The following is a 26,823-nucleotide window of genomic DNA, read 5'->3' as shown; positions in this document are numbered from 1 at the left end:
TAATGGGCTTTCTTGACACCTTCTCACTGATACAGATAACATCATAACATTCTTTTTTGGTTTTCTGCTCAGTAATGAGCATTATGTTTCATATCCAAAAGATACTCCCCTAGCCTGTCTCTCTTGTCCTTGTACTACTGATTTATAATGATCTCTCCCTGCCAGCCTCAGTAAATCACAGGCCAAATATAAGGGAAGTGCACGAGACATGCAAAAGACAGGAAACACACACTCACACACACTATTTATATGAGTTAAAACACCTGAACTAGTATAACTGTACGCTCCCAGTATAATCCTAATTTTTATAACCGTGTAGAAACTGAGCGGTGTGCAGATGCAAAATAACATGAGCAGGCAACAATTTTGAACAAGGCAGTACTATTTGTGTAAAAATCAGCCAAGCCAGTTTAAGATACAGGTCTCACGGTGACAACGATGTTCACACAGTTCACACCAACTCTGTCTCAGCTCGATGGGAAAAAATGTGAAGTAGTGAAAGTAGCACCTTTTTAAAACCTGCAAGTTTTTTTCACATCGTAGCTGAAGTGCTGTTTCTATCTTTAGTAGTGTAATCTTAATTTGGTTTGTTGACTCAACTTGTAGGTTGTTCCGAAACACACTTTGTGAATATGCTGTGACTGCATGTGATCTTCCGGTGCCTAACGCTCTCCTAGTGAAGCTTCTTGCTGATGGATGATCAAAGTGAATTATAAACCTGTATAAAAAGGGTGTTAATTACAACAAAGTGAAACAAAACACTGCACAGTCGATCTCTCATTCTCACTGCTTTACATGTCTTTGATGCCACCTGTCTGTAGGAACTGAAGCATCTCATACTGGAGGCAGCTGACGGCTTCCTGTTTGTGGTGTCTTGTGAGACCGGCCGTGTTGTTTATGTCTCGGACTCCCTGACACCCGTCCTCAATCAGACACAGTCTGACTGGCTCGGCTCGTCTCTTTATGATCAGCTCCACCCAGATGACACAGAAAAGCTTAGGGAGCAGCTCTCGACTGCAGAGAATAACAACACAGGTACTAAGTATATACAAACACTAGTCAACTTTATCAGTACTAATTGTGTTCTTTGTGAATATAAAAAATGTTGGCATGTATGATGAATGACTGTAATCTGTCTTTATAGGCAGGATGTTGGACTTGAAGACAGGAACAGTGAAGAAGGAAGGACAGCAGTCGTCAGCCAGAATGAGTATGGGCGCTCGTCGATCGTTCATCTGCAGAATGAGGTGTGACTGGTTAATTTTCCATTTCATTATTTATATATGTGTGTGTTTATATGCATTAAATTGTCCATGTTGTGGCCTGTGTGTACTTGCAGGTGTGGCTCTTTTCCAGTGGAACCGATGTCCATAAACAGACTGAACTTCCTTCGGATTAGAAACAGGTGACCGAAGCTAACAGTTTTTAGCAGTTTTATTACTTGCATGGTAATAGCACTTATGGATTTAAAAAAAAAGACAACAACACAAACTTTATTATATATATTTTACAATTACTTCCTTCACCTCAGGAATGGTTTGGGTGCCGCCAAGGAAGGGGAGCCCCAGTACGTAGTGGTGCACTGTACAGGATACATCAAATCCTGGCCCCCTGCAGGTAAAACTGATTGAGGGTTGACATGTTTATACCATCTGTTAAATTTGCGTCATAATTTGAAACTCATTTCTTTTAGTTATTACTCGTAGCTCGTATCAACAGAGTTTTTTTGTTGCATGTTTGTACTTTAGGCGTATCGTTAACAGACGATGAAGCAGACAACACTCAGGGGAGTCGCTATTGTCTAGTTGCCATCGGAAGATTACAGGTATGATTGATGCCTCCTGTGAAGAGACACGCCTGAATCTTTTGCAATGCTGTAAGTTCATTATTGAGTAGTAGACATTTGGAAAGTAAGTTTAATTGTGGAAGTTTTTGATGATGGATCTGGATCTTCACAAATGGCAAAATATCTGACCCTTTATATCGACAGTGTATGAATAAAATCACCTTTGCTGATGGAAGAGATTGTCTTTAGAAAATGCATTTCATGTTCGCAGTCTACAGTGTTATCTGAAGTGGATTATGGCTGATGTTTGCACTTTAATTATAGTGATGATTTGTCCATATAGATAACCAGTTAAAATTAAACATATATAAATAGATGAGATCTTAATATGACAGTAGTTAATCATAGTAAACTTATTTGGATCCATTAAATGTTATAGTAGTAGCTTGCTAATGCTATGAATTGTGTTTTTTTCTTTTGTAGGTGACTTGTTGCCCAGGTGACACAGACGTCAACAGTTTCAGTGTTCCAGTCGAGTTCATCTCACGCCATAACTGCCAGGGCATGTTCACCTTCGTAGACCACCGCTGTGTCTCTGCGGTGGGCTACCAGCCCCAGGTAACACTTGCTGCTTGCACTTCAGATTTCAGTGGGACCTGCTTGGCTAAATAGATAATACGTAAAAACAGCCGTTGCAGTGACAAGGGCTGCTTGACAGACAACATCCAGCTAGAAGTTGGTGTTTATGTCTTCTCGGCTAATGGCGTTGCTGTGCGTTGCAGGAATTACTGGGCAAGAATATTCTCGAGTTCGCCCATCCTGAAGACCAGGGCTTACTGAGAGACAGTTTCCAACAGGTAATATAATCTGTTTGCACTTCCACATCGGTGCACCTAAAAGAGTGCTCCACCCATTAAGTACTGCACTTCAGTAACATTGTTGATGGATGGTTTAAAAAGAAAATCTTAAAAATTATGTAGCAGAAGTGGGCCACAGAGATGTGGTAAGCTGCTTTTGCCGTTGTAGCTAATTTATCAGATCTCGCTCAGCTTTAAACAACTTTTTTTTAACACATGCAGTAGGACTGTAAACAGACTTTTAACTAGTTTGATCATGTGTACACCTTCCTTGGTTTTAATATGCAAATAAGGAAAGTAGATGTGACAGCAGTGCAGCAGAATGAACGAAAGGATCACTTCATGCTGTGATCTTAAGTATTAAATAAAATAATCCAAAGTCAGAATAAAACTGACACTGTTAATATAAATCACAGCTAAAAATTTGTAACCCGTAACCCTTGGACTTGTGTCCACAGGTGGTGAAGCTGAAGGGCCAGGTCCTGTCGGTGATGTTTCGGTTTCGCTCCAAATCAAGAGAATGGATCTGGATGAGAACCAGCTCCTTCACCTTCCAGAACCCTTTTTCAGAGGCCATTGAGTACATCATCTGTACCAACGTCAATGTCAAGTGAGTCACACGCTGACCCCAGACTTGCTTCACCAATACAGGTCATTATGTAACATAATTACACAATCAACTACAGCACATAATGAAACCACTGACGTCTTGAAATGTGACTGTTGTGAAAGACTCCTAGGTCTGAATGCTTATCACCCACAATCCCCAGTTCCTCTCGCACCCTAACCACAACTCCTTTTTAAATAAACCACACACTGATCACTCTCTCCCTACCTCCCACCTCTCCCCTGCGCCCGACTCTGATTGTGGAGCAGTAGAAATTCAACACAGGACCCTCTCACTCCCATCTCCTCCCCTGGGGGTTCGCTGCCCCCCTCCCTGGGCCAGAACAGCCCAAACTGCCCTGCTGTAGTGCTCAGCCCTGGGCAGGTGGCCACCAGGTGAGACCAGGCCTGGCCTGATTATCCTCCCCCCTGCATGGGAGAGCAAGGGCTGCTTCTTCATGGGAGACTACTGCTGCTTCTAGCAAACTACAGTTCTCTGTTTTTTGTTTTCATTTCCCCCTCTGGGTGATTCTTCTGTCCGTTATATTCGTCTCTGTAGCCTTGTAGTGTTAGAAAAATAGTGCAGTTATTTAGTAAGACGCATGTCTAATAGCTGTTTTTGTATAGTTGGTTGTGAATAAAGAGATTAACTAATTAACACAGGTGGTATAGCATGTTAGCGGTTCGTATTTGTATAACAGTCTTCTCCTGAAGCGTGTTACCGTCTTCCTCCTCTGTCCCTGTTTCTCTCTTACGTTGCCATGGTGACCGGTGGTGGGTTGAGTGCTATTTTGTCTGCAGGTGTTTGGGATTTCTCACTCAACAGTGGAGGGCATGGAAATAAAAAAATAAATCTATTTTAGACCAACTCGCTCTCTTGCTCTCTTGTTTCCCTTTTTCAGGCAGTTACAGCAGCAGGCCGAACTAGAGGGAGGTGGAACCAGAGACAGTCTGTATGAGGCAGGACCAGTCACCCTCTCACAGGTCAGGCCACACATGAATGTCCAGTGTGATTGAAGCACTGATTACATTATGGTACTCTTGTGTTCCCCGTCTCTTTCTATAGTGACTGATCCGGCCTTTTTTTTTATGGAAACAGTGGCAGGATGTTGATTATTTGCTCAGCAGGAAAACAGAGCGGGTGATGGGAGAGGTCTATTAATTGACTACCTTCTGTTCATGCTGGAAATAAGAGGAAGACTTTATCAAGTGTTTGGTTATTTAAAACTATTTTAAGCCTGGAAGTCTTCCTAACAGAATTCAGTTGGATGTGTTTGCTGCTTCGTGACTAAAGCTACATTTGATCATGCCACAGTCGTGACTCTTCTTTTGTCTTTACTCTGCATGCAGAAGGAGCACAGCTATGCAGTCAGCCAGCCGTTTTTACTGGAATTAATTGTGAAAGTTCAGTAATTTTTATTACAGATCATAAAAAATAGATATTATAAATAAAGATTTTGAACAAAGGGACAAAAAAAAATGTGTATAGTAACATGAAAACAACAGAACAACATTATACTTTACATTATACTTTTAAAGGAAGAAAATCATGTAAAAATATCGAACTGATTTTTAGTGCGGTGTGTAAAACGAAACCTTATCTTGCAGTTACAAGTTACAACTCGCTGTGAACCATTAATTTTGACAGCAGAAGTGAATAAAACGATCCTGTGATATACACTTCCGCTGACAGTTAATAAGCAAGATAATGTTGCATTACTGTAGATACTATGAAATGATTGTTCATTTATTATATGTACTATTCATGTAAACACAGAAACCACAAAATGTTTAGTTAGTTTAGTAAATTACAGTTTAAAATCTTGAATATCCTACAGATGGTAGTCTCCCAAGGGTATTTGGCAAGTAAATAAAAGTCAATATTTGAGGACAGATCTGTAAAAATGGATGTAACAGTGTTGGTTAAACTTCTCTGGAGCTGAGCCATTAGCTGTTGCCACCAGCAAGAGTATGTAAAACTAAAATCAACTGGTATGTAATGTTCTGTGTTATGTACTTGTAGTCTGTTCTTCTACTTCTGCAACTTCTGCCTGCTCTGTAAAAATAATACCTGTTGCAGGTTTGTTCCTGGAAAACAGGTTTTTGAAGTTGTAAGAATAAAGGGTGTATAAACTGTAAAGACTATACATAAATGATGAGATACATACATGACTCTGGATGCAGCTTATGATGAATTAATAACTATTTATTTAATAGATTAAAAATGTTCTATTTATAAAGTCAAAAGGTCTGTTTTGATCCTATCAACAGTTTAATACTCAGATATAATCAGTTTACTCCTATGGAAATCTAAGAAAACCACTAAATATTCACATTTGAGAGGTTTGAATTTGTGAATTTATAACGACTTTATATTTACTGGTCATTAGTTAATAGCAGTTGTTAATAGATATAGACTTGACTTAAAATCATTGTGGCGTGTGTGTGGGATGTTAATGTAGTCAACTTTGTCATGTGCTTTGTTCCTTTTTTCTTTTTTTTATTGTCAGCATGTTTCCATTTTATTTCGTGTGTTGAAAAGCTCTGTTTGAAGAGTAATGTCTCCTCCTTCCACGATTAGTCTCCTCTACCTGTTGTGAATGTCAGTAGGTTAGTGAGAGTCTATACAATTACACTACACAGTTTGTCAGCCTTGTTAAACACCAAAGTCAAGTGTACTGAAGTGTTAAAGGAAGTGTTCAAGCATTTTAACCTGAAAGTTGAGGTGACGAATGGTCACGGTTCAGAGTTTAGCGTGTGATCCCTGGCTGATAGTTTTGCTTGTCCTCAGATGCCGGGACAGCCAGTGACAGCAGCAGGGCCGGACCACAACAAGAGCCTTGAGAAGCCAGAGCTCTACCCCTCCCTTTTCCAAGGTCCAGATCAGACCAAGGTCCTGCCTGCCACCCCCGCTCCCTCTGCACAGATCTACTCACCAGCCCCCAACTTCACTGCTGGTCGTTCTAATGAAGTGTACAGGTAGGAAGTCCTGTGTGTGCCTACATGTCTCTACATATTTTTTTTACATGTACTGCATATCTTAAACCCAGAGGCAATACTTACATGGACAGTAAATGTCAGTTAGCGGAGATATTAGTCATATTTATTACACAGATGACAGCACAGAAACCTAACCTGAGGCAGTTTGGTTGTGGGTGTGCTAATAAACGTGTTTAAAAAAAAACAACAACATATTAACGATATTAATGCATAAAATAATTGTTACTTTATAGAGGTAAAAGTACACTGTAAAAATACATACATTAAAAATGTAACTTTAACAATTTAAGCATAAAAAGAAAAATGTACTTTAAGTATTTGATCATTAGATTATTACCCATGCATTACTGTATTAGCATCAGGTGGTAAGTACTGCAACCAAAGATTATTTTTATTATCATTATTTATTATCTGTTGCTCTATTTATTGATTATTTAGTTTGTTTTAAATTAAATGGAAAAACAAGCAAATCTTCAAAGCTGCATTTTAATGGCCAATTGAAAAAAAAGTTTCCAGGCATTAGCAAATGGACCAAAGGGTTAATTTTGTGCCCTGTTTTGCATGTCAGGAAGTTTTGCCTATAAGAGCAGAGGTAGCAGTGTGACAGTGGCTTATGAGGAACAACACCCCTAAGAAAACCCTCAGTTTTCCTGGCTGTACTAGAGTCTATGTACTGTTGTCTAGGGTGCGGCGATATAAAAACCGGTTTGATATTAGAAAGACTGGTGACCACTAGGTGTTATGACTCAGCCGCCCCTGAGTTGAACACAGTGAGAATATTAAAATAGTCACTCCTGCAAATGTTTCACAATAAAAGCCTTGTTAAGAAATGAAGGGTTTCTGTCCACTGAAAGGCTTTTACTTGGAAACAAATGCAGGTAGTGTTGAGTCAGCGTTATACTGTAACTTTAAAAAGGGAGAATGGGAGCAGATCAAAATGAGGCTCTGTAAAGAGAAAATTGTGGTTTGACTTTACAGCAATGTATTTCACAAACCAGTTAGCTCAGCTGTGGTTTTACTGTGCGCTGCAGACGAAGCCAAACCGTTCACTAAAAGTTGACGTTGCTGAGAGTTGATTCTTGTCTCATTTTAACATGTCAGAACTTGTAATGCCAAATGCAGTTCAGTTGATTTGACACCTGACCAGACCAACCTGACTCCACATGAAGTTTATAGGAGAACAAAGGCTTCCCACATCTGCTTTAAATGGTTGCAGATGCTTCCTGACAAAGATTAGTGTCCCTGCAGAATGTATTCCTTAAACTGGTTATATTTCAAGTCCCTGTACACTTTGTTACGCTGACTTCGAATGCCTTTGCTTTATGGCCTACATATTGCTTGACTTGAAAGGAATATGTTTGGTAAGATTTAGTTTTTTATGTTATTGTATCCCAGTAGACAGCAGCCAGGTAACAGAGCTCTCTGTCCCTTCACGTTTCTCAGCAGGCCGGTCAATATGACCCAACAGATACCTCCACAGATGACACAGCCAGGCCACTCAGCAGGGCAGATGCTGGCTCAGATGTCGTCTCGTCAGAATGGCGTCCCACACTCAGCTGCCCCCTCCAGCACTGGTACCCCCATCCATGGAGGACCAGCAGGAGGAGGGTGGCCTGGAGCTGGAGCTAGACCACAATTTAATAACCAGGTAAGCCAGTGCAGCGAGATTTGTTGTCTGTTTATCTGTTTTGATCAGATCACACATATTAATTCTAAAATAATCTCACAAGTTGAATGTTTTGATTCATGTTAAACACACTGAACAACACACACACACCAAACGTGCATTATGAATCACCAGGACTACATTTATACTTACTGGGAAGTGAACAATTGCCTGTGTGGGAATGGGAAAAGTTCAGGAGAGTTTAATCTGCGAATGAGTGCGATGCTTGTGAGGTAACCAGATCTCATTGGAGCAAACAAAAGCCTGTTCCGTGTATAAACTCACTGTGGCCTTTTCAGGTTTACTGAATTATTAGAGCCATCTTCACCAATACAACAATGATGACAGGAAATGTCATGCTTTATTGATAAATTGATATGACATTATGAAAAACTCACCTTCAGGCTGTGTGAGTCGGCACGGTGGAGATGCTCAATCTCTGACCATGCACTTAGCAGAATACCAGACGTATCATATAGACAAAGAGGTCTTTGATTTAAAAAAAAAAAAGAGTGACCAACCAATAAACTGGGAGAAACCTTGATTGACCCCACCTCACCATACTTTCTACTGGTCAGTAAATGGGAGTTCCTCCTTCTTTACTATCCAGCAGGTGGCTCCCCAAGCAGCAAAGACCATGTCTCCGCCTTTTGCTCGCATGGGAGGATTTGGAGGCGGCTCTTCCACCTCTTTCGACCAGATGCCTACAGGTGCTTCTCCCACCACAACCAGTGGGGCAAACTACCCGGCCCATAACGTCCGTGCCAGCCTCAACAACAATGGTTATGGTAGGTTGTGTGCATAGATGTGGAAAACTCTTTGGAAGTCTCTTGTGTTTTACTGGTGCACCCTCTCACCTCTCTCTGTACTTTACCCTCAGACGGCTCTCAGTCTGGAGCACAGTTTCCTTCCCGAGCAGCAGAGGCAGTGTGGCCCCAGTGGCAAGGCCAGCAGCACCCGCAGGGCAATGCAGAGCAGCATCCTCACGCTCAGGGCAACCAGCAAGACATGTTTCCTGTGAGTGATACAAGCCTTATCTTTCCTACGAGTACTGTTTTCTTCCGCTCTCTGTCACTTGAAATAAATCTCTTTCTCTTTTTAATCTGATTCAGGATGTGTTGTCTATGCTGGACCAGCCTGCCAACTTCAACAGCGATGACTTTGAGATCCCCATCTACCCTCCATTTAACGAGTGACCTGGTCAATACTTCTCTGCTGCTCTTACTCCCTTTGTCTTCTTGACTGTTTCTATATATTTAGCTCTTCTGCTCCTCTTCTCTTCCTGCTCCTGAGAGTAGCACTCTTCCCTTGCTTTGCATGGCTCAAATTGCACTGCCACAAGCCAGTTAAAGACAGAGGGATATATCTGACTGCAGATGTATAGGGGAGGAAAATCAAGGATTTGCTACTGACTAAAAGATGATTATTTTAACAATTCCAGCCATCGTAAGAGAATTCTCTAGCTAGCACTGCCCAAAGCTCAACAACCTACATTGTAGATATGTGATATAGTATATAAATATATAAAAGCGCACAATTACACAACCACACTTGAATAGACTGCACAAAAACACTCTTTACACTTTGGTAAACATACACAGGAAATACACAAACACCCACCCAGAAAAGGCCTTTTTATTTTAATATGTTCCTAGTTTTTCTCAGGCATTTATGAAGAGTGAGTTTTGCTGTTTCACCCTTTTAGCATGTAGACTAATCACTCCAATCATTGATTTAAAAACTCTCAGGAAATTGCAGGGATATACAGCTTTGATTTTTATTTTATTTTTTTAATTCTCTGCTGTCGCACGCAAAACCCACCAGTGTCTGTGCTAACGTCACTCACGATTTTAAATCCACAGCATGCCTCTGCATGTCAGCATTGCTTTCTACATTAATGAGTACAGTTTTCTATGTACAATGGTGGCTTCTCCTATAAATGTAATTATTTTGTTTTTCCTCTACATGTGAGTTTATTTCTTTGCATTGAATGATTTACTCCAACAACAGGCACATAGTGTTAAAATGGCAACACACTGTTTGTCTCGGTGCTGGTTGGAAATGTAAACAATCTTTTTTTTTTTTTTTTTTTTTTNGTAAACATTTTTTTTTTTTTTTTTTTTTTTGCCTACATATATACAGTATGTATGTAAAATGGATGCGTAAAATATCATTATCAACTTTAAGTCGTAGGGATTCTGACTCGCTTGATATTCTTCTTTCTGTGGCCCTGCATTACCCTATACCAAGTATGGGCTTTTTGTACTCCTTTTTGTAAAAAGAAATATAAAAAGAAATCACACAGCAATAATTAACAAGCAGGAATTGTGTACTTTTTAAAGCCATTCGTTATTGTTGTCATAAATATCGTCCTTGATTAATGTTATTTTTTAAAATGGAGAGACACGGTCCTAATGTTTGAAACGTTTCCCAATATTTGACTGTTGTTTTGACAGTTTTGATGGCTTCTCCATCGCCCTCCTAATGATTGGTATTTTTATTAATGGTTTAATCAGGGTATTTAGGATTAAAATGGAATAACCGGAGCTAAAAACATGATCTACAAGTGATAATCAGCCCCAGATATTTTTTTTAGTGTCTTGTTTGTGATAAACATTTGCCAACCAGATCCAATCACCCGTGTTTTACAATCATTTTTTATCACAGAAGAATGTTACAGAATGAAAGATAACACTTCATTTTTAATGTGTAATTAGTTTAAATTTTAATTAATTTCCTTTTCTTTTTTTTTTTACAGTTTGCATGAAACACTCGCACACTCATGATGGCAAAATATGTAATTGTATGTAAACCCATGCTGATAATTATCCAGCTTTCATCTTCAATTGGGCGGTATGTCGGTGACTGTGTTGTCTTTGTAATTATTGATAACCTCTTTTGGTTGCTCTGTATCCAGGTTTGTTTTTTTTTGTTTTTGTTCAATGATGTGAACTTTTATCACTCATAGAAACACAAATATATAAATATACTGTATATGTCTATGAAATGCTAAACAAGAGAAAAAAATGTTTGGTTTTTGTATTAAATTGTTATATTGTCAAAAATGAAGAAACTGGACTGTTTTTGTTTTGTTCTGTTTTGAATCGCACACGTTTGTTTTAAGGTATGGAAGGTCACAGCAGGGTTAGTCCACACGCTTGGTATCATTCAATCCTTAATCACAAAGTCATTTATATTTCCAGTCTTCCTCGTGATAGCTGTTTTACTGAAGCGGTGCACTCCACTGATCACACTCATGCAAGAATCATGGCTGTCTTTAATTACATCCATGCATGTGTTGACTTCCTTTCTTAGCTAGTACAGAAACAAAAGCCAACTTTGGTTTGATTGACCTGGATCTTTTTTCCTTCCCCATTCTGTGTATCAGTGAAGACGTAGAGATCGGCGGGTATGTCCTCGGATCAGTTTCTTACTCTGTCCTTCCATCTTCTCATTCTCAGCCTGGGGGTGAAAACAGATTAATGCTAGCGCTGGTCTGTTTACGACTGCCCTGTTTGAGTCAACGTCTTGTGCTGTAAATCTTATTTTTCTGCTATCATTTTATCACACATACACACTCTTCTACTTGAGTTTTAACCAGATCTACTACTTTACTCTTAACTTGTATCTTTGTAGTGGCCTTAGAGTACAAGCAATCTGCATTTTTTTGGTCAGGATCAGTTTCCACCCCTCTCAAGTGGATTGCCACCAAGGCATCATATCCTCTTTCTCTTCCTCAACCTTTTCTTGACCATTCTATACTCTTATTTTCCACCATGTTTAGACTGTAAAATATCTGTGCAGGCCTATGTGTAGTGAACTGATTGGTTCATTGTATAAAGAACATCTTAATCTGCACCACATTTGCTTCATAAACTTTAAAAACTTGACTTGGCTGCATTTTTCTGTCTTGTTGTCATGTGTCCAAACCTCATACTGACCAGGGATCCAGTGACGTGCGTTAAGGTGTCATCTCCTGTAAAGGTCTCCCCTCCTGAAGGAAGCGGAGAAATGCCTGCGGTGGTGTTCTAATCTCAGGAACGACCTGATCGTTACCAAACTCCTTATTAACTATTTATGAATGACACAGGTGCCAAACGGGGCTCCATGTGTCCACCAATCCATTTTAAGGAGCAGAGTAGGTGTCAATGTTGGGAGAAGAAAAAGAGGTCAAAGCATAGAGGAACGGATTGTTGAAGAGGTCCAGTCCAAACAACAAGATTTTGGAATAACTGAAGCATTTGGGGAACTACTCTATCAAGAAGAAAGTCAACAGCTAAGGAATAGATAGATTTGTCAACATGGACCCTACAACCCCCCCTATAGTCAAGTTTGAAGTGGACGTGGACCTCGGTTTTGCCCTTTTCTTCTTCTTCTCACTCTGCGTATTCTTGTTTGTGACCATAGTCCGCTGTGTTCAAATGGTGCTGGACCCTTACAGTGCGATCTCTGTCACTACACACCAGGACGAGGACGAAACAGAGTACTGATGGGACTTACATGTTGAAAAGTAAAAGTCGGCTCATCCTCCAAAAAAAGGAGCAATGGCATCTATTTAAACGGCTCAGATGGGATAAGAAAAATGCTTTGCCACATCACTGACACTGTTTCAACTTTTATAGAGTTTCTACTTAACTCTCTAAACATTCTGTCCAAAAAAAGCTGCTTCCAACAACTTCAAATGATGTAAGTATGCAGTGAAAACAACATAAGATGCTTAAATTTATAGCTTGTGAATAAGCAGACATGAACTATGAAAACCTCCTTATAAGGTAATTCTTAAAAATTATTAAACAGTGTGAAATGTCTCAAAGAGATAGCATGTAGCAGTTTAAAACTTATAATGTAAATTCAAATGTACATGTGTTTATTCAAAATGACTTGACTATTTGTGTCTAGACATGGTTTAGATTTACTTTATTGATCTACATTCCACAATGCAAAGTTGTCTCAACACAAAATATGTTTAATATTTGAAATTTTGGGTGTTGTCGTCATGCCATAGCATGCAATGTGTGTGAGTTGATAAACAAACGCCAACAGGTTCATACAAACAGAGAACAGAAAGGCTGAAGCGAACGATCTGCGATCTGGTCATAATACCAGAATGTGCACTGAAAAGCTGCTTGATGAAGTCGAATGCCCTTCCTTCCACACAAACACGGCACAGATGTGCTTCAAAGTTCTCAGTGATGGAGCTATAATGCAACACAGATGTTCTGCTCTTTTCTTCAAATTTAGTCACACAATGTTTTGGAGCTTTTGCGTAAACCTTTCATGCAAGTTGCTTGTTATTGAACAAATTAAATAACCCCCTTTAACTTGTAGCATGTGTTGGCCATCTATTAGAAATCACTTTTTTCAACAGGAGGAAAGGCAGAGTCAGGAAAAAAACCAGGAGAGATTATTTATGTGCACTCTGAATCCTCCTCTCAGGCAGTGGTCTTGTTAATAGAAATAAGCGATTACTAATGAGTAGTAATTAAACTAACTGAACAGGAATAATGCAAAAAGTGACAAAATGACTTGAAATAAGAATCACAAAACTTCCTGAAACATGTTTTTCTCAGTCAGATGTTGTAAATCTATATTTATTACACTTTATTAAAAGCAATAATTTAAACATCTTTTAAAATACTGAGTTGTTAAAAATCTAATTAATTGTTTATTTTTGTTACTTTAATGTCATAGCATGCATTCAGCCTGAATTAAAAACTTTTAAAGACATTAAACTAGACCTAATGCTTGTATAATGAATGGATTAATGAATGAATGAATTAATTAATTAAACTGGTAATTTACTTGAAACGCTATAATTAGCTCTGATGAGTTACTAGTTCCTCGTTCCATGAGTTACTAATTGCTCTAAGAAGTTCATGTTATTAGGAACTCATCAGAATATATAAAGTTTGTTAATTCATGTCTCCACAGTTCATCTTAATTAAGTCCCTCATATTGTAGAGCTAGATAAAGAATGAGTGCTTACTAGAAACTAGTAATTAAAATCAATGAACACGAATAATGCGGCAAAACGACTTAAACACATTTTTCTCAGTCAGATCTCAGTCAGAAATTTACTTGAAGACGTGACACCATGTAAACGTAAACATCTCTTAAAATACTGAGTTGTAAAATATATATACATATATAAGATTAATTGTTTATTTAAGCTACTTTAATGTCATAGCAAGGTTTCATAACCTGAATTAAACTATTTTAAAGGCATTAAATTAGACCCTAATGCTCGTATAATAAATGAATGAATAAATGAAACACTAATTGCTATATATAAGGTATTTCCCTATTTTGTGTAACATATCAAACACTATGGCCAGTTTGGTGACACATTTTAGATATTATTAAGATATATAAAGTGTATTCATTGAATATGATTTTTTTTTAAATCCCATATTTAATAAATACAGCTTGATAAAGTTAATGTGTGGTAATCAAACAGGATTTTGTGACATGGTGTGAGTTCAGTGTTTCAGGTGCCCGTGTTTATACACCTGGATAACCCGGGTGGGCGGAGCTCTCGTCTCTCCAAACAGCGCGAAAAAAAAAACCCAACACCGCCCACTTCGGGTGCCCTGGGATGCAATACACACACCCCCTTGTTGCAGCTAGCCGCTAGCTTTAGCTAGCCTACGTTGATATTTGCGTGCAGACAGGATGGAAAGCGGCGAGCGGTGAGTGCTGAGCGCGGTCTCTAAACGCAGTCCACCGTCCGATGTGTCTCCGACAGAGACCCCAGAGGACACAGCGCGTGTCTGTCTGTCCCCTCACAGCTGCAGCGGACGAGACGTTATCCATGCTAATGCTAGGCTAACGAGCTAGCATGCGCCTCACTTGCATCAGAGCTTCAGTTTGTTTGTTTTTAGCTTCCCTGTTTGAATCTGTCTTTATTAAAGTCTCAGTGACTTAAGTTAGCAATTAATTTGTCAGACGAGGTTTTTTAAAAAAAGGGAAATTAATTAATATAACGTTATTTTACGGTTATATTTGTGTTCAAACTGTCCTACTGTGGGCTAACCGGTTGTAGCATGTTTCCATTCAGCTCTAAGGTTCATGCAGACTGGATAACTCTTGTTTTTAAAGTGTATAACAGCTTTGTGCAACATCAGGATCACTCCTACGTGTTTTCTCGGTGATCTCTTGTGGTCAGTAATATCAGCCTCCCGCGTCTCTGCCTGCCCAGGGAAACAGACAACATCAAAATATTAAAGTCATGCAGACATTGAGGAAGCTGTGGTTTGTACACGTGCCACCCTGTACAAATGGGCAATGTTTTATCAACAGCACAGTAAATGATCTCTTAAGTCTGCATTGCACACACTGATGCTTAGCTTTGCAGTGTCTCCACCACATGTGACATTACTACATAATGTGTCGTCACACCAGTAAGACAGAATCAGTCACACATCAGTAGCTGGTTATTAACACATGAATGTTTATTTATGTTATTCATTTATAGACAGATATCAGTATGCACCTTCATGTCTTTGCAGACATGCAAATCCAGGTCAGTCTTGTCAGCAGGGTCATGGTATTAATGAGTTATTGATTTGTATTATTAATTAAGGATATGTTCTGATGTTGCAGTATGGCAATATGGCACGCTAAATCACATAGAAATGCAGCTCAAAGCAATTATTTGTGGTGCAGTGTTGTGTGTCCAATCAGGACGAACTCTTTGAGTGTGTAATTAAATTGTTTTAGGAGTATTTGGACATGCTGAGCATCAAATGAATGAATGAAGTGACATAATGGTATCCGAAATGACGACAAGCAAACAAAAACAACATTAAAATATAAATAATTTGTGTAAAACTAAAACTAACTGTTAAGTATTACTTTGTAAGCAGCGCTTTGCTGTGCTGTCATATTTAAAAATGATGAATGTTCATCCTCAGGATGGAGGTGGACGGCTGGGACCCCAGTCTGGAGGAAGAACTGGGCGTTTCTCTAGACGAGCTGAAGAAATGGATCGAAGAGGCCGTGGAGAAAAGCGAGATCGTGCAGAAGAAAAAGGCTCAGCTGACGGAGCTCAAGGAATGGGTGGAGCAGAAAGAGGAAGAGAAGGCGAGGACGGAGGTGCTTCTCAACGATGCCAATCAGTGAGTTGACATTAGCCTTTTCCCAAAGTCTAGTAGTATGTAGTATTTGTATTTATATAGTATTTTCTACAGGCATATATCTCTTCTGTAGTTCAGTGTTTGTTTTTATTTACAGTTCTCTAAATGCACACCTTGTGCACTATTTGAAAGACGTGATGCTAAAAGGAGACTGTTAGGTGAACATGAACTTAGAAGAGATGAGGACACAGCATGCACAGTTTGCTTAGTGTCCATCCGCTGGACAGGACTGGTGCGTCTCTCTTTGTTTAGTATTTGTCTGTGTCTGACAGCCTCACATTTTTTCTGCCCGCTCGTCCTCAGGTCCATATTGGAGTGCGAGAAACTAGTGAAGGCAACTTATCATAGGAATGGTCTCGTTTACCGTGAGAGCAGCTCAGAGGACGAGGGGGTGGGAGGAGGCGTGTTGTCCTCTGAGGTCATCGAAATAGACGATGACGACGACGACGACGTCATCGCTGTTGGCTGTTGTAAGTCAAGTAGTTTCTTTTGAGAGTAGTTACCATTTGTTACTAATACGGCAAGAAAACAATCAAGTTATTACTGATCTGTTTTTCTGTACTTCACAATATTTCAGTGGTTCCTCCAAAGAAGCCTGGCACTCCTGTCAAAGATCCAGTGGTAAGAACAATTAAAAGGCTTCATCATATTGATCTGTATTTCACTTCATTGCTAAATATTTGCCATGGGCAGGTCTGAGGGGAGTTTAGATGTGCTGTTGTTGTGTTCTTCTGAAAAGCTTTCTGCATTTGGCTAAACTTCCATCACTGAAGACATCAAAGCTATAAAGTAACACATATGGGATGCAATCAGCTTTACAAAGTCGTCGAAGTCGTGGCGTTCCAACACTCTTGAAGTAGTTCTCATTCATTCTGAGCACTTGTTGGCTGCTTTTATGTCACTCTGCGACCTAACTCATCCCAAACCATTTCAACTGGGTTCAGGTCAGGTGATTGTGGAGGCCAGGTCAAATGATGCAGTACTTTTGCATTTTGATGCAGAATGCATTTTATTTAGTGGCACCTGTCACTGGCCTTCAAGGTCACCTTACATCATAGAAGAAATCAATATATTTTACACACAAGCAACAACAAAGTAATAAAACGTCATTACAACAAATAAGACGTGCTAAACTGGGCAACAGTGATGGAGTCCAGTCCACAGTTCCCTGGCACCCATTGGGAAACAGTGGTTATTGTGGGTTTGACAGCAAACATCCATGTGGGGGAAACACTGCTCAGTGTACGCCTTGTTTATTTATTTTGACAGGTAAAAGAGGCGTCTGCAGCTCTACAGAAAACCACCCAGCAGGTGCAGAAATTGGCCCAAATGGTCAGCAAGCCGCCGGGTGCTCCATTGCTCAGACCTCCACCGCAGTCTCCATCCCAGTCAGGTGAGCATAGATGCTTTAATTTACGCGTATCATACGTGTGTCAAAGTGCTATATATTTGATACTGAAAGTGTGTGTGGGGCTTTTCTACCTTCTAGGTATTCAGAGCTCAGTGCCATCAGTGTTTGTATCCCAGGTTCCATCTCAGTCCATGACCCAGCCGAACCCAAACATCAAACAAGACGAGCTCAGAGTCGGGATGAGCATTTTAGGAAAGAAACGCACCAAGACATGGCACAGAGGCACTCTCGTTGCCATCAGCCCTGTCGGTGTGTTTTCACATTTCATTCTTTCTTTCTTTTTATAATGATGTTCAACATTCACGGTTTCCTCATTATATGTAATGTACAGTTGATTATCCATTATCTCCTATCTTTAAATGCAACACTATTTCTGTCTATATTCAGGAAATGGTATATATAAGTATAAAGTGAAGTTTGATAAAGGAAAGAGCCTGCTGTCTGGAAATCACGTGGCTTTCGACTATAACCCCACCTTGGAGATTCTGTATGTCGGGGCTCGAGTAGTTGCCAAGTACAAGGACGGCAACCTGGTGTGGCTCTATGCTGGAATAGTAGCAGAGATGCCCAACAACAAGAACCGTATGAGGTAAAGCCGAAGAGTGTGTGATGATTGCATGTGCTTAATGTTTGATGTTAGAGCTCTGCCAATACTATACTATATACTATATATTGTCAACATATCAACATCAGATGCTGTGAATACAATATTTCTGATATACCTGTAAACAAGTGAACAGATGAGGCTGTGGGTAACATCTTTTATTTATGTATTTCAGGTTTTTGATCTTTTTTGACGATGGCTATGCTTCATATGTGACACTACCTGAGCTTTACCCAGTTTGTCGACCATGTAAGTGCCCATTTCTCTGTTTTCTCCTTTGTCTCTTGTAATCTGTAAACGTCTTCTATCCGTTATACAGCTGTAAAATGTGTTGGCTAGATGCTGCGTTAAATCGCTTGTAGGCTTTGGGAGCATAAATCAATTGATAAAAGAGTGAGAGTACTTGTTGTTTTCACAGTGCAGCGTACCTGGGAGGACATAGAGGATGCATCGTGTCGGGATTTCATCGAGGAGTACATCACTGCTTATCCCAGCAGGCCTATGGTGCTCCTAAAGGTCGCACAGATCATCAAGACAGAGTGGGAAGGAACGTGGTGGAAGAGCAAAGTGGAGGAGGTGGATGGAAGCTTGGTCAAGATCCTCTTTTTGGTATGTAAATGTAAAAATTTAGACAAAATACCCAGTTAGGCAGGTGTCAGAAAGAAAGCAAGGTTAACGTATCTACATCAGTTTAAATAAATGTGCTGGATAATAGCGGATTTATTACTACAGTTGACAGAAAATGAACTTCTTGTGTCATTTTTTTTGTCGATCAGGATGACAAGAGGAGTGAGTGGATCTATAGAGGCTCCACCAGGTTAGAGCCAATGTTCAACCTGAAGATGACCACCGCCAACACCCAGGAGAAGAAGCTGGCAGGCCAGCAGAGGACACGGCCTAACATGGGTAACCTACATACTTATACCTGCATGTACATTTACAGTTGTACCGAGTTCAAATCCTGTTCAAAAAAGTTTTGCTAAGCCAATTTAAACATTGTTGTTGTAACTTCTTACTGTCTGTTTCAATCTCCAGGAGCGTTGAGGAGTAAAGGCCCAGTAGTTCAGTACACCAGTGACGGACATGTTGGAGCCTCCCCTGTCAAAACACCACAGTCCTCACCCAGCCAGCCTTCACAGACACCACAACAGCAACAACAACGTCCTCAGCCTGCACAGCCCCAACCAACCCAACAAAGCCCTCAGCTTTTACAGTCTGTGCAGCCCCCACAGGCTCCACGTGTTGAGTAAGTGATGCTCTAAATGCATTTAGTTCAAAGGTGTATACTTAGCAAAGACAGCTGAGAAATAATTGACCTTTTGACGGAACAGTCTCGAGCAATGCAAACAAGGACAAGTCCTCAAATTAAGATCAGTATCTTCTTGTAACCGAGTTAGAGCTTCAGCTTTGTTCTTCGTCTTTAAGACTAAATCTAAGTCTAAGCAGTGACCAGAACACACTGAGAAGATCACCTTGCAAGAATGGAAGCAAGGTCATCACACAGTTTTTATCTTTTCTAATTTTAATACATTGTCATAACTTACGATACGTTTTGTTTGTGTTTTGTTTCTTGATATGTTGAAAGAAGTTAGCTAGAATTAGAATAGTTTTCATTGAAATAGAATTGTTAACTTCACACCACCTAACACCTGCTTACACATTCGATACACATCCAGCAGACACAGAGCAACATTAGCATTAATTTTGTGCTTTTGGCAGAATTCATGAATTTAAGTTCAGTTAGGGCTGGGCGATATGGACCAAAAGTCATATCCCATCACATCTATTATTAATGGCCCACCGGTAAATTGCACTCCCACCACTCATACTACAAATCCCACAATGCACTGCAACAGCTGACACATAGGTCAAGACCTATGCACCACCTCTAACCCTGCTGCTTCGGTTGTTTACACACTAATCAGTGTTGACAACTTAGCGACTTTTTAGACCCTCTAGCTATTAGTTTTTTCCCAAAGAGCGACAAGTGACAAATCTGGCGACTTTTTCTGGAGTTATTNGTCAAGACCTATGCACCACCTCTAACCCCGCTGCTTCGGTTGTTTACACACTAATCAGTGTTGACAACTTAGCGACTTTTCAGACCCTCTAGCGATTAGTTTTTTCCCAAAGAGCGACTAGCGACAAATCTGGCGACTTTTTCCAGAGTTATTGAAGACTCTGACGTGACGACATCAACGAGCAGCAGGAGACCTGGACAGAGGGAGAGGAGAAATAAAAGCGGAACTGGTGGCTCAAGGGAAGAAATGTATAGCCATTTTAACGCAAAATAAACTATATCGATATAAACGATATGGTCTCGTGCTATATTGCATTTGGAAATATATTGATATAGATTAAAATATCGATACATCGCCAGCCCTGAGTTCAGTATTGACTTCTTTTAGGTCAGTTCCACCAACTCCTGAGATCAAAGAGCTGATGTACAAAAGCATAGTTAAGTGATAAGTCTCTGTGGGCGTAACAGATATCACAATTTTCACATTACTCAGTTTGATGCTTCACTAATAAAGAAATATTGACTCATGAACCTTTTGAGAGGAAGTGGTGTGTTTTGGTATTGACCAATATTTCTCTCCTTGCTGTCTTCAAGCAATAAACATCAGATGGCAAAGAAGAGTACTTCTCCGTTTGTCCCTGGGATAGGAGGCACACATGCCTCCAAAGTCATGCAGTCTCTTTCCTCCAGTCCCAGTAACATCTCTAGGTGAGTCCACCTTATTGTTTCATGACACAGAAAGAAAGAAAAGTGCTGCAGAAAGTGATTTCATCTCAGATGTTTGATGGTTTTTAAAGTAACTAGTCTTTGTCTCTTGTCTGTCAATCCCCAGTGGAAGAATGTTAAATGCCCAAAATGCTGGTACGCCCACGTTCGCACAGTCGTATCAGAGACAGCTAACCCCTCTGGCTCCGGCCCCTCCTTCTGTCACCCACATGGCCACCATCCCACATCAGCCCGCATACCGTGCCCCGACGGACCGCATCTTTTACCTGGCACATGCTTGTCAGCCCGCCTGTCTGAATCGTGTCCGACCGTCAAAATCAGACATGCATCGAGGAAAGAACCCCCTGCTCACACCTTTACTGTACGATTTCAGGCGCATGACGGGACGACGCAAAGTCAACCGCAAGGTAAAGTTTGAAAGAGGAATTGAGGAATAGAGAAGTGGATACATGAAGCTCACTACTCACAGTTAAACTAAATTGTACAACTCTTGTCTTCTACATGTCCACCCCTCAGATGTCCTTTCATGTGATCTACAAGGCTCCGTGTGGGCTTTGCCTGCGTAACATGGCGGAGATCCAACACTACCTCTTCCAGACGCGCTGTGACTTTATATTCTTAGAGATGTTCTGTCTAGACCCTTACGTGCTCGTGGACCGGCCATTCCAGCCACAAAGGCCTTTCTATTATATTAACGACATCACCGGGGGGAAGGAGGACATCCCACTCTCCTGTGTCAACGAGATCGATTCCACGCCGCCTCCTAAAGTAGCTTACAGTAAGCATTCAGTTAATGCTAAAATAATCTGAACTTGTGCTGGAATCAGGGTTTTTACACATCATAGTACGTTTACAGGTGTTGGGGAGTACTAGTACATATGTAATTTGTTAATTGTTTCAAGTTATGTCACTTGAGTCTGCATCAGTTGTTCAGACTGAAGACCACAAAATTAAAATGAATGAAATCTGAGTGTGGAGTTAAAAAGATAGTTGCTATCTCTGCTTGACATGAAAACATCTAAACATCAGACAAAGACATTTGTCACAGCAACAGTTACAATGAATCGTCATTGAATCCTCCATTACCTTCTAGTTACCATATCGATAAACCTCAGATAAACTAATCAATCCTCCTCTCCTCTCTTCAAGGTAAAGAACGTATTCCTGAAGATGGAGTGTACATCAACACCAGCGATGACTTCCTGGTTGGGTGTGAATGCACAGACGGCTGTCGAGACAAGTCAGTGCAGTTGCTTTCTCACAACCTACAATTTTTTCTATTCTATATCCTGCCGTTAATAATCTGAACACGTCTTTGTGACTTCATTTCAGGTCCAAATGCTCTTGCCACCAGCTGACCCTTCAGGCTACAGGTTGCACACCGGGGGCACAGATCAACCCGAATGCTGGATATTTGCACAAACGATTAGAGGAGTGCCTCCCTACAGGGTGAGACATTGCACCCCAAAGCACCTCCTATCTGAGGTGTACTCTCCAGAAAGACTAACTCACTCTCACCCCTCGTGATCACATTAGAAGATACTGTTGAATATAACAGCTAACACGCCTCGTCTCAAAAGCCGTTATCCGCTATCTCTTTCAGGATCTACGAGTGTAATAAGCGGTGTAAATGCTGTGCCCAAATGTGCACCAACCGGTTGGTGCAGCACGGCCTGCAGGTGCGTCTCCAACTCTTCAAGACACAGAACAAAGGCTGGGGCATCCGATGTCTGGATGATGTGGCCAAGGGCTCCTTTGTCTGCATCTATGCTGGTGAGGAAACAGAACTTTTTAGTAGTTTTACAAGCACACAGGCACACATCATCATCTTCACCAGGTTATTCATTACAATAAAACTGCTGATGAGTTGATTAAAAGGTGACTGAGTGATTTTTTTTCTCTCTTTTCCTCCTTTTTGTTCCATTAAACCAGGTAAAATCTTGACAGACGACTTTGCAGATAAAGAAGGTCTAGAGATGGGTGACGAGTACTTCGCTAATCTGGACCATATAGAGAGCGTGGAGAACTTCAAGGAGGGTTATGAGAGCGAGGCTCACTGTTCGGACAGTGAGGGGAGCGGGGTGGACGTGTCGAGGATAAAAATCCCACCATCCGCTTTGGTATCGTCTAACCCTGTGGGGCGACCGCCCAGGAAGGGTGAGTCCAATTCCAAAGGTGAGAGATAAAGGACCCTAATGGATGGTTTGTGCTGTTCGCCTCAGCTAATATTTTATCTTTCTCATTCTCTACATGATTACGTTCTGGTGCCAGTGACAGCCTGATTTAGTGGTGGAGGTCAAGGGATGTTTTTGCCCATAACTCAACAATTTATGCTATAACCTCTCACACAAATGTTTAATTGGATAAAACGATGAAGCGATGACATTTTAGATCAAAAAGCTCAAAGGTTAATTTCACTGTGACATCATAATGTTCTTCAAAAACACTTTTCTGGCCGTTATTCAACGCCATAACTCAGGAACAGAAGGGAACCATATTTCAGTTGGTCAGATGCTGAATTTGTTGCACTAATCTTGGGTGCCTGCCCACCTCGAAACTCTGATTATTGTACAGATCTTCTGCTGTCGGGTTGAAGATGTGTGTGAAGCGTCCATGTTTTAGAAAACATTTTGGTGCATAGTCTACAGTCATGGCTACAACTCTACAACTCAACCGAGCATGTGAACGCATACAAGGAATTTGACTTCTTATTGACTTTTGGCTCATTGGTTTTGCTGTTTTTGAGTTAATTTGATTGTCATTGCACCATGTTACTGAGCTCTCTGTCAGTCCTCTGTATTCCTCCTGTAAAAACAAAAAGTATTCACCACATACAGTAGATTATGCGTCTGGACAGGCAGGTTGGAGGTTTACAACCACAAGGTGCTAATTTGAGTTTTACACTTTCTTTTCCCTGCCACAGCCCGAAGTCCGAGCTCATCAGACGAGAGTAATGAAGACGATGACAAGGATTCAAAGAGTGAAGATGAGAGCGACAGTTCAGACGACACGTTTGTGAAAGACAACTACTACAACTCCAGCTCTGTGTGGAGGAGTTACACCACACGTGGTCAGGCCAAGGGCAACAAGGAAGGTGAGCTGTTGGCCTCTTTAGGAGGTGTTATACTGTCAGTTGTTGGGGGCTGTGGGATGGTGGCCATGGTGCTATGTATGTATGTATGTATGTATGTATGTATGTATGTATGTATGTAAAATATTTAGTATCTTAAGATCTGACTGCACTGTTAGCTGAACAGAAGCGATAAAAAGAACTTAATTAAATGCTGAGACATTGGATTGTATATTTCTCTCTTATTATGGGTAAAAATCTGTTTTGTCTTTTCACACACCGCTCTACTTTCTGCTCCAGGGAGTCAAGACAGTAAGGATGGCTTGAGTGTGTCAGCCAAAGGAACTGATGACGAGAAGCCACCGTCCATGCCAGAGGAGACGGGGAAAAGCAAAGTGGCTTCCTGGCTTACCAGCCAGGGACTTAAGAAGGTGTGTACAGAGGAGATACAATTTTTTTTTAAAATAACTGCAGTATTTCAGGTAGAGATAAAAACATAATCCTCATCAGGACTCTCATCTCTGAAATATTATCTTTTTATAAGAGATTTTGCATCATGATTTTCTTGCACAATGATCAATAACCCTTCCTTTTCTGTTTTCCCTCACAGGAATCCGGAGACAGCAAGAGGTGTGTTGGACGTGTCAATTTCATTTAACAATATAGCATCTCAATGATCAATAATATAATAATATCACCTGAAGTTAGAGTGCTGTTAAAATGAATTTTGTGTTCTCTTGTAGTCAAGTGAAGTCAGAAACTGGGAAGAAGCAGGATGTGATGACTCTGTCCGACAGTGATGATGTTCAGACCATCAGCTCTGGATCTGACGACAACAAGGAGAGAGAGAAAGTCACCCCGGGTAACGAGAAGAGATACTTACATTTGAATTCGCACCTCACTGACAGCATTCGTTATATGGTTTTCACTGTTCTTCTTTTCTTGCTCCTGTTGCTGCTGTTCTGGCTCAGGTGTTACTAAGAAGCAGGTAGCTGTGAAATCTACTCGAGGCATCGCCCTGAAGACTGGCCACGGGATGATGGTAAAAACAGGTACACCTGGAGGTGGGGGAGGGCCAGGAGGTCAGGGAGGAAAAGCAGGACAGCAAGGACAGACTGGAGGAGGAGGAGACAACGGTCCCAAAAACACCCGTCTGTTCTTTGACGGTGAAGAGTCCTGCTACATCATCGATGCCAAGCTGGAAGGAAACCTTGGGCGTTACCTCAATGTAAGTGTGTCATCTACATGATCTCAGTGTGTAAACATTCAGTTTCTATGTTTTATCTTGTCATCTCCGTCTCCTCTCTTTTTTACAGCATAGCTGCAGTCCGAACCTTTTCGTCCAGAATGTGTTTGTGGACACACATGACTTGCGGTTTCCCTGGGTGGCGTTCTTTGCCAGCAAGTGAGTTCTGAAACACATTTTTAAGTTTGTCACAGATCCTGTTCTGTCGGCTACGAGTCTCAGGAGAATGATGTGAGGCTTTATGGGGTGGAAAACAAACAGAGTTATGATAGTAGGGGATTTTATTCGAGATATTAATTTTAGAAATGATAGTTAAATATGGTTATACAATTTATATTTATATTCAAAAAGAAACTTTTATACACATAAGTTTTTTCAGTATATAGGCCTGAAATGCACACACATGTACACAGCACCTACAGGCGTGCATTAATAGAGGGATGTTAGAGTGATGGGTGCTGTCTAAAGCCAAGTCCCTACCGTCTAAGCTACTGCTGCCCTTGAAGTGGCGGTAATTGATATTTTTATAATAAGAATATATCAGATGACAGCGTGGAAACAATGTGAAAGGTGTCGCTTGCCCGCCTACAGAGACAATTAACACCTAAATGTCCAGTTCCCCACAGCTTTACGGAGCTTCATAGCGAGTTTCCGAATTTAGCTAAAACTAAAATCAGATTATTTCCCTCAGGAGTTCATAGAGACCAAAAGAGAGGTAAAGAGAGTGAAGGCTGGACATGAAATCACCAGCTGGACAAAAACACAACTTTAAATGAATGATAGTGTTGATCCATAACTGCTCCATGTGTTGATATTCAAAAGTTCAACTTGAATGTTGTTTTTTACAACTTGTTTCTTCAGGTTTAAGGTATGTCGTACTAATTCTACGAGGAAAGATAGAGATTTATCATTGTTTTATCCTCCTTTATGCTAGAAAAACAGTAGAACTACACCATCATTGTTGCAACAATGCCAGGAATATTCTTTTGCACAGTGAAGCACACTGCCAGATCATGTTGCACTGCAACAAATTAGCCTGTACTTAACATAACATATTGATAAGCTCTTGTCCTGCACTCGATTACCTGCTTGTGTCCTCGTGCAGGCGGATCCGGGCTGGCACAGAGCTGACCTGGGACTACAACTACGAGGTGGGCAGCGTGGAGGGGAAGGTGCTGCTTTGCTGCTGTGGATCCACCGAGTGCAGAGGCAGACTGTTGTGATCTGCAGCCATCACGGACTTCATTCCCTGTGCTGTATCTGTAGGAAACTTAGAGGAAGCCTCTCAACACTGTAACCTTGTGTTTTGTTTTTGTTTGTTTTTTTAAGTTGAATTTTATTACAGCTTTTTTTTGTTGCCTTTATTTTATATGACCATGTTTTCTGATTTATCTCGTTTTATCATCACATTTCTTTACATCTGAATAAAATGCTGTTTTCTTTAATGAATCGAAGCTCCTGCTCTTTTGTGAAACGGCACACGTCATTAAAAATGTAAACTGTGATTCCAAAATTCATCATTATAAGCAATTTTCACCTTATATTTATAAAATATGTAATGCTGCTTAAACATTTTAAATCCTCTAACTAAAACATCAGGAGAAACTATCATTTGTATTGCAGAGGTAGCATTTTTTTTTTATATTCTCTTAAATAAAATGTGCTATATTTCTGCATGTAACTCAGGGGGCAAAGA

General features: G+C 40.5%; 2 protein-coding genes and 1 long non-coding RNA gene across 8 annotated transcripts in view; 2 read left to right on the top strand and 1 right to left on the bottom strand.

Moving 5' to 3' along the window:
- arnt (aryl hydrocarbon receptor nuclear translocator) overlaps positions 1-10,000 on the top strand; it is a 12,693-nt gene extending 2,693 nt beyond the window's left edge. For 2 of the 4 annotated variants that reach the window (XM_027286969.1, XM_027286970.1), the window contains 15 exons: positions 822-1,035; positions 1,145-1,247; positions 1,340-1,405; positions 1,532-1,617; positions 1,749-1,825; positions 2,270-2,404; positions 2,569-2,643; positions 3,102-3,253; positions 3,520-3,645; positions 4,152-4,233; positions 6,041-6,228; positions 7,693-7,897; positions 8,526-8,703; positions 8,796-8,932; positions 9,028-9,291. In XM_027286969.1, coding sequence (XP_027142770.1) covers positions 822-1,035; positions 1,145-1,247; positions 1,340-1,405; positions 1,532-1,617; positions 1,749-1,825; positions 2,270-2,404; positions 2,569-2,643; positions 3,102-3,253; positions 3,520-3,645; positions 4,152-4,233; positions 6,041-6,228; positions 7,693-7,897; positions 8,526-8,703; positions 8,796-8,932; positions 9,028-9,111 — 1,908 coding nt within the window. In that variant the 3' untranslated portion in view covers positions 9,112-9,291. Of the gene's footprint in view, positions 1-821; positions 1,036-1,144; positions 1,248-1,339; positions 1,406-1,531; positions 1,618-1,748; positions 1,826-2,269; positions 2,405-2,568; positions 2,644-3,101; positions 3,254-3,519; positions 3,646-4,151; positions 4,234-6,040; positions 6,229-7,692; positions 7,898-8,525; positions 8,704-8,795; positions 8,933-9,027 lie in introns of all 4 variants that reach the window. The other 2 variants (XM_027286972.1, XM_027286971.1) reach the window with 2 other exon arrangements.
- Positions 9,696-14,439, bottom strand: LOC113747352 (uncharacterized). The gene is made up of 3 exons (XR_003463593.1): positions 14,425-14,439; positions 10,018-11,377; positions 9,696-9,987 (listed from the first exon to the last, which is right to left on the bottom strand). It is a non-coding gene; the product is annotated as an uncharacterized LOC113747352 (long non-coding RNA).
- A 37-nt stretch (positions 14,440-14,476) lies between these two features.
- setdb1b (SET domain bifurcated histone lysine methyltransferase 1b) lies at positions 14,477-26,576 on the top strand. Of its 3 annotated transcripts, none has more exons than XM_019253917.2 (25): positions 14,477-14,604; positions 15,829-16,032; positions 16,354-16,520; positions 16,628-16,671; positions 17,320-17,443; positions 17,540-17,710; positions 17,849-18,050; positions 18,241-18,314; positions 18,484-18,674; positions 18,842-18,971; positions 19,101-19,311; positions 20,680-20,793; positions 20,918-21,218; positions 21,328-21,589; positions 21,961-22,051; positions 22,144-22,260; positions 22,415-22,584; positions 22,744-22,968; positions 23,735-23,905; positions 24,182-24,312; positions 24,492-24,511; positions 24,625-24,743; positions 24,853-25,109; positions 25,198-25,286; positions 26,233-26,576. In XM_019253917.2, the coding sequence occupies exons 1-25, from the start codon at positions 14,588-14,590 to the stop codon at positions 26,348-26,350; spliced, it is 3,720 nt and encodes a 1,239-aa protein (XP_019109462.1). In that variant the 5' UTR covers positions 14,477-14,587; the 3' UTR covers positions 26,351-26,576. The 3 variants fall into 3 exon arrangements, with proteins under 3 accessions (XP_019109462.1, XP_010731132.1, XP_027142769.1); XM_010732830.3 differs by having other exon boundaries at positions 22,744-22,986; XM_027286968.1 differs by lacking the exon at positions 14,477-14,604 and adding an exon at positions 14,623-14,780 and having other exon boundaries at positions 22,744-22,986.
- The last annotated feature ends 247 nt before the right edge of the window (positions 26,577-26,823 follow it).

Source organism: Larimichthys crocea, chromosome XIII (genome assembly GCF_000972845.2).
Source record: "Larimichthys crocea isolate SSNF chromosome XIII, L_crocea_2.0, whole genome shotgun sequence".
NCBI classification, from domain to species: Eukaryota; Metazoa; Chordata; class Actinopteri; family Sciaenidae; genus Larimichthys; species Larimichthys crocea.
This window is presented reverse-complemented; position numbering and strand designations above follow the sequence as displayed.

Excerpts from the sequence above, each read along its gene's own strand:
- setdb1b (XM_010732830.3), top strand. Across the intron at positions 16,033-16,353 it reads CTTCTCAACGATGCCAATCA|GTCCATATTGGAGTGCGAGA; the intron begins GTGAGTTGACAT and ends GCTCGTCCTCAG. Across the intron at positions 25,287-26,232 it reads GTGGCGTTCTTTGCCAGCAA|GCGGATCCGGGCTGGCACAG; the intron begins GTGAGTTCTGAA and ends GTCCTCGTGCAG.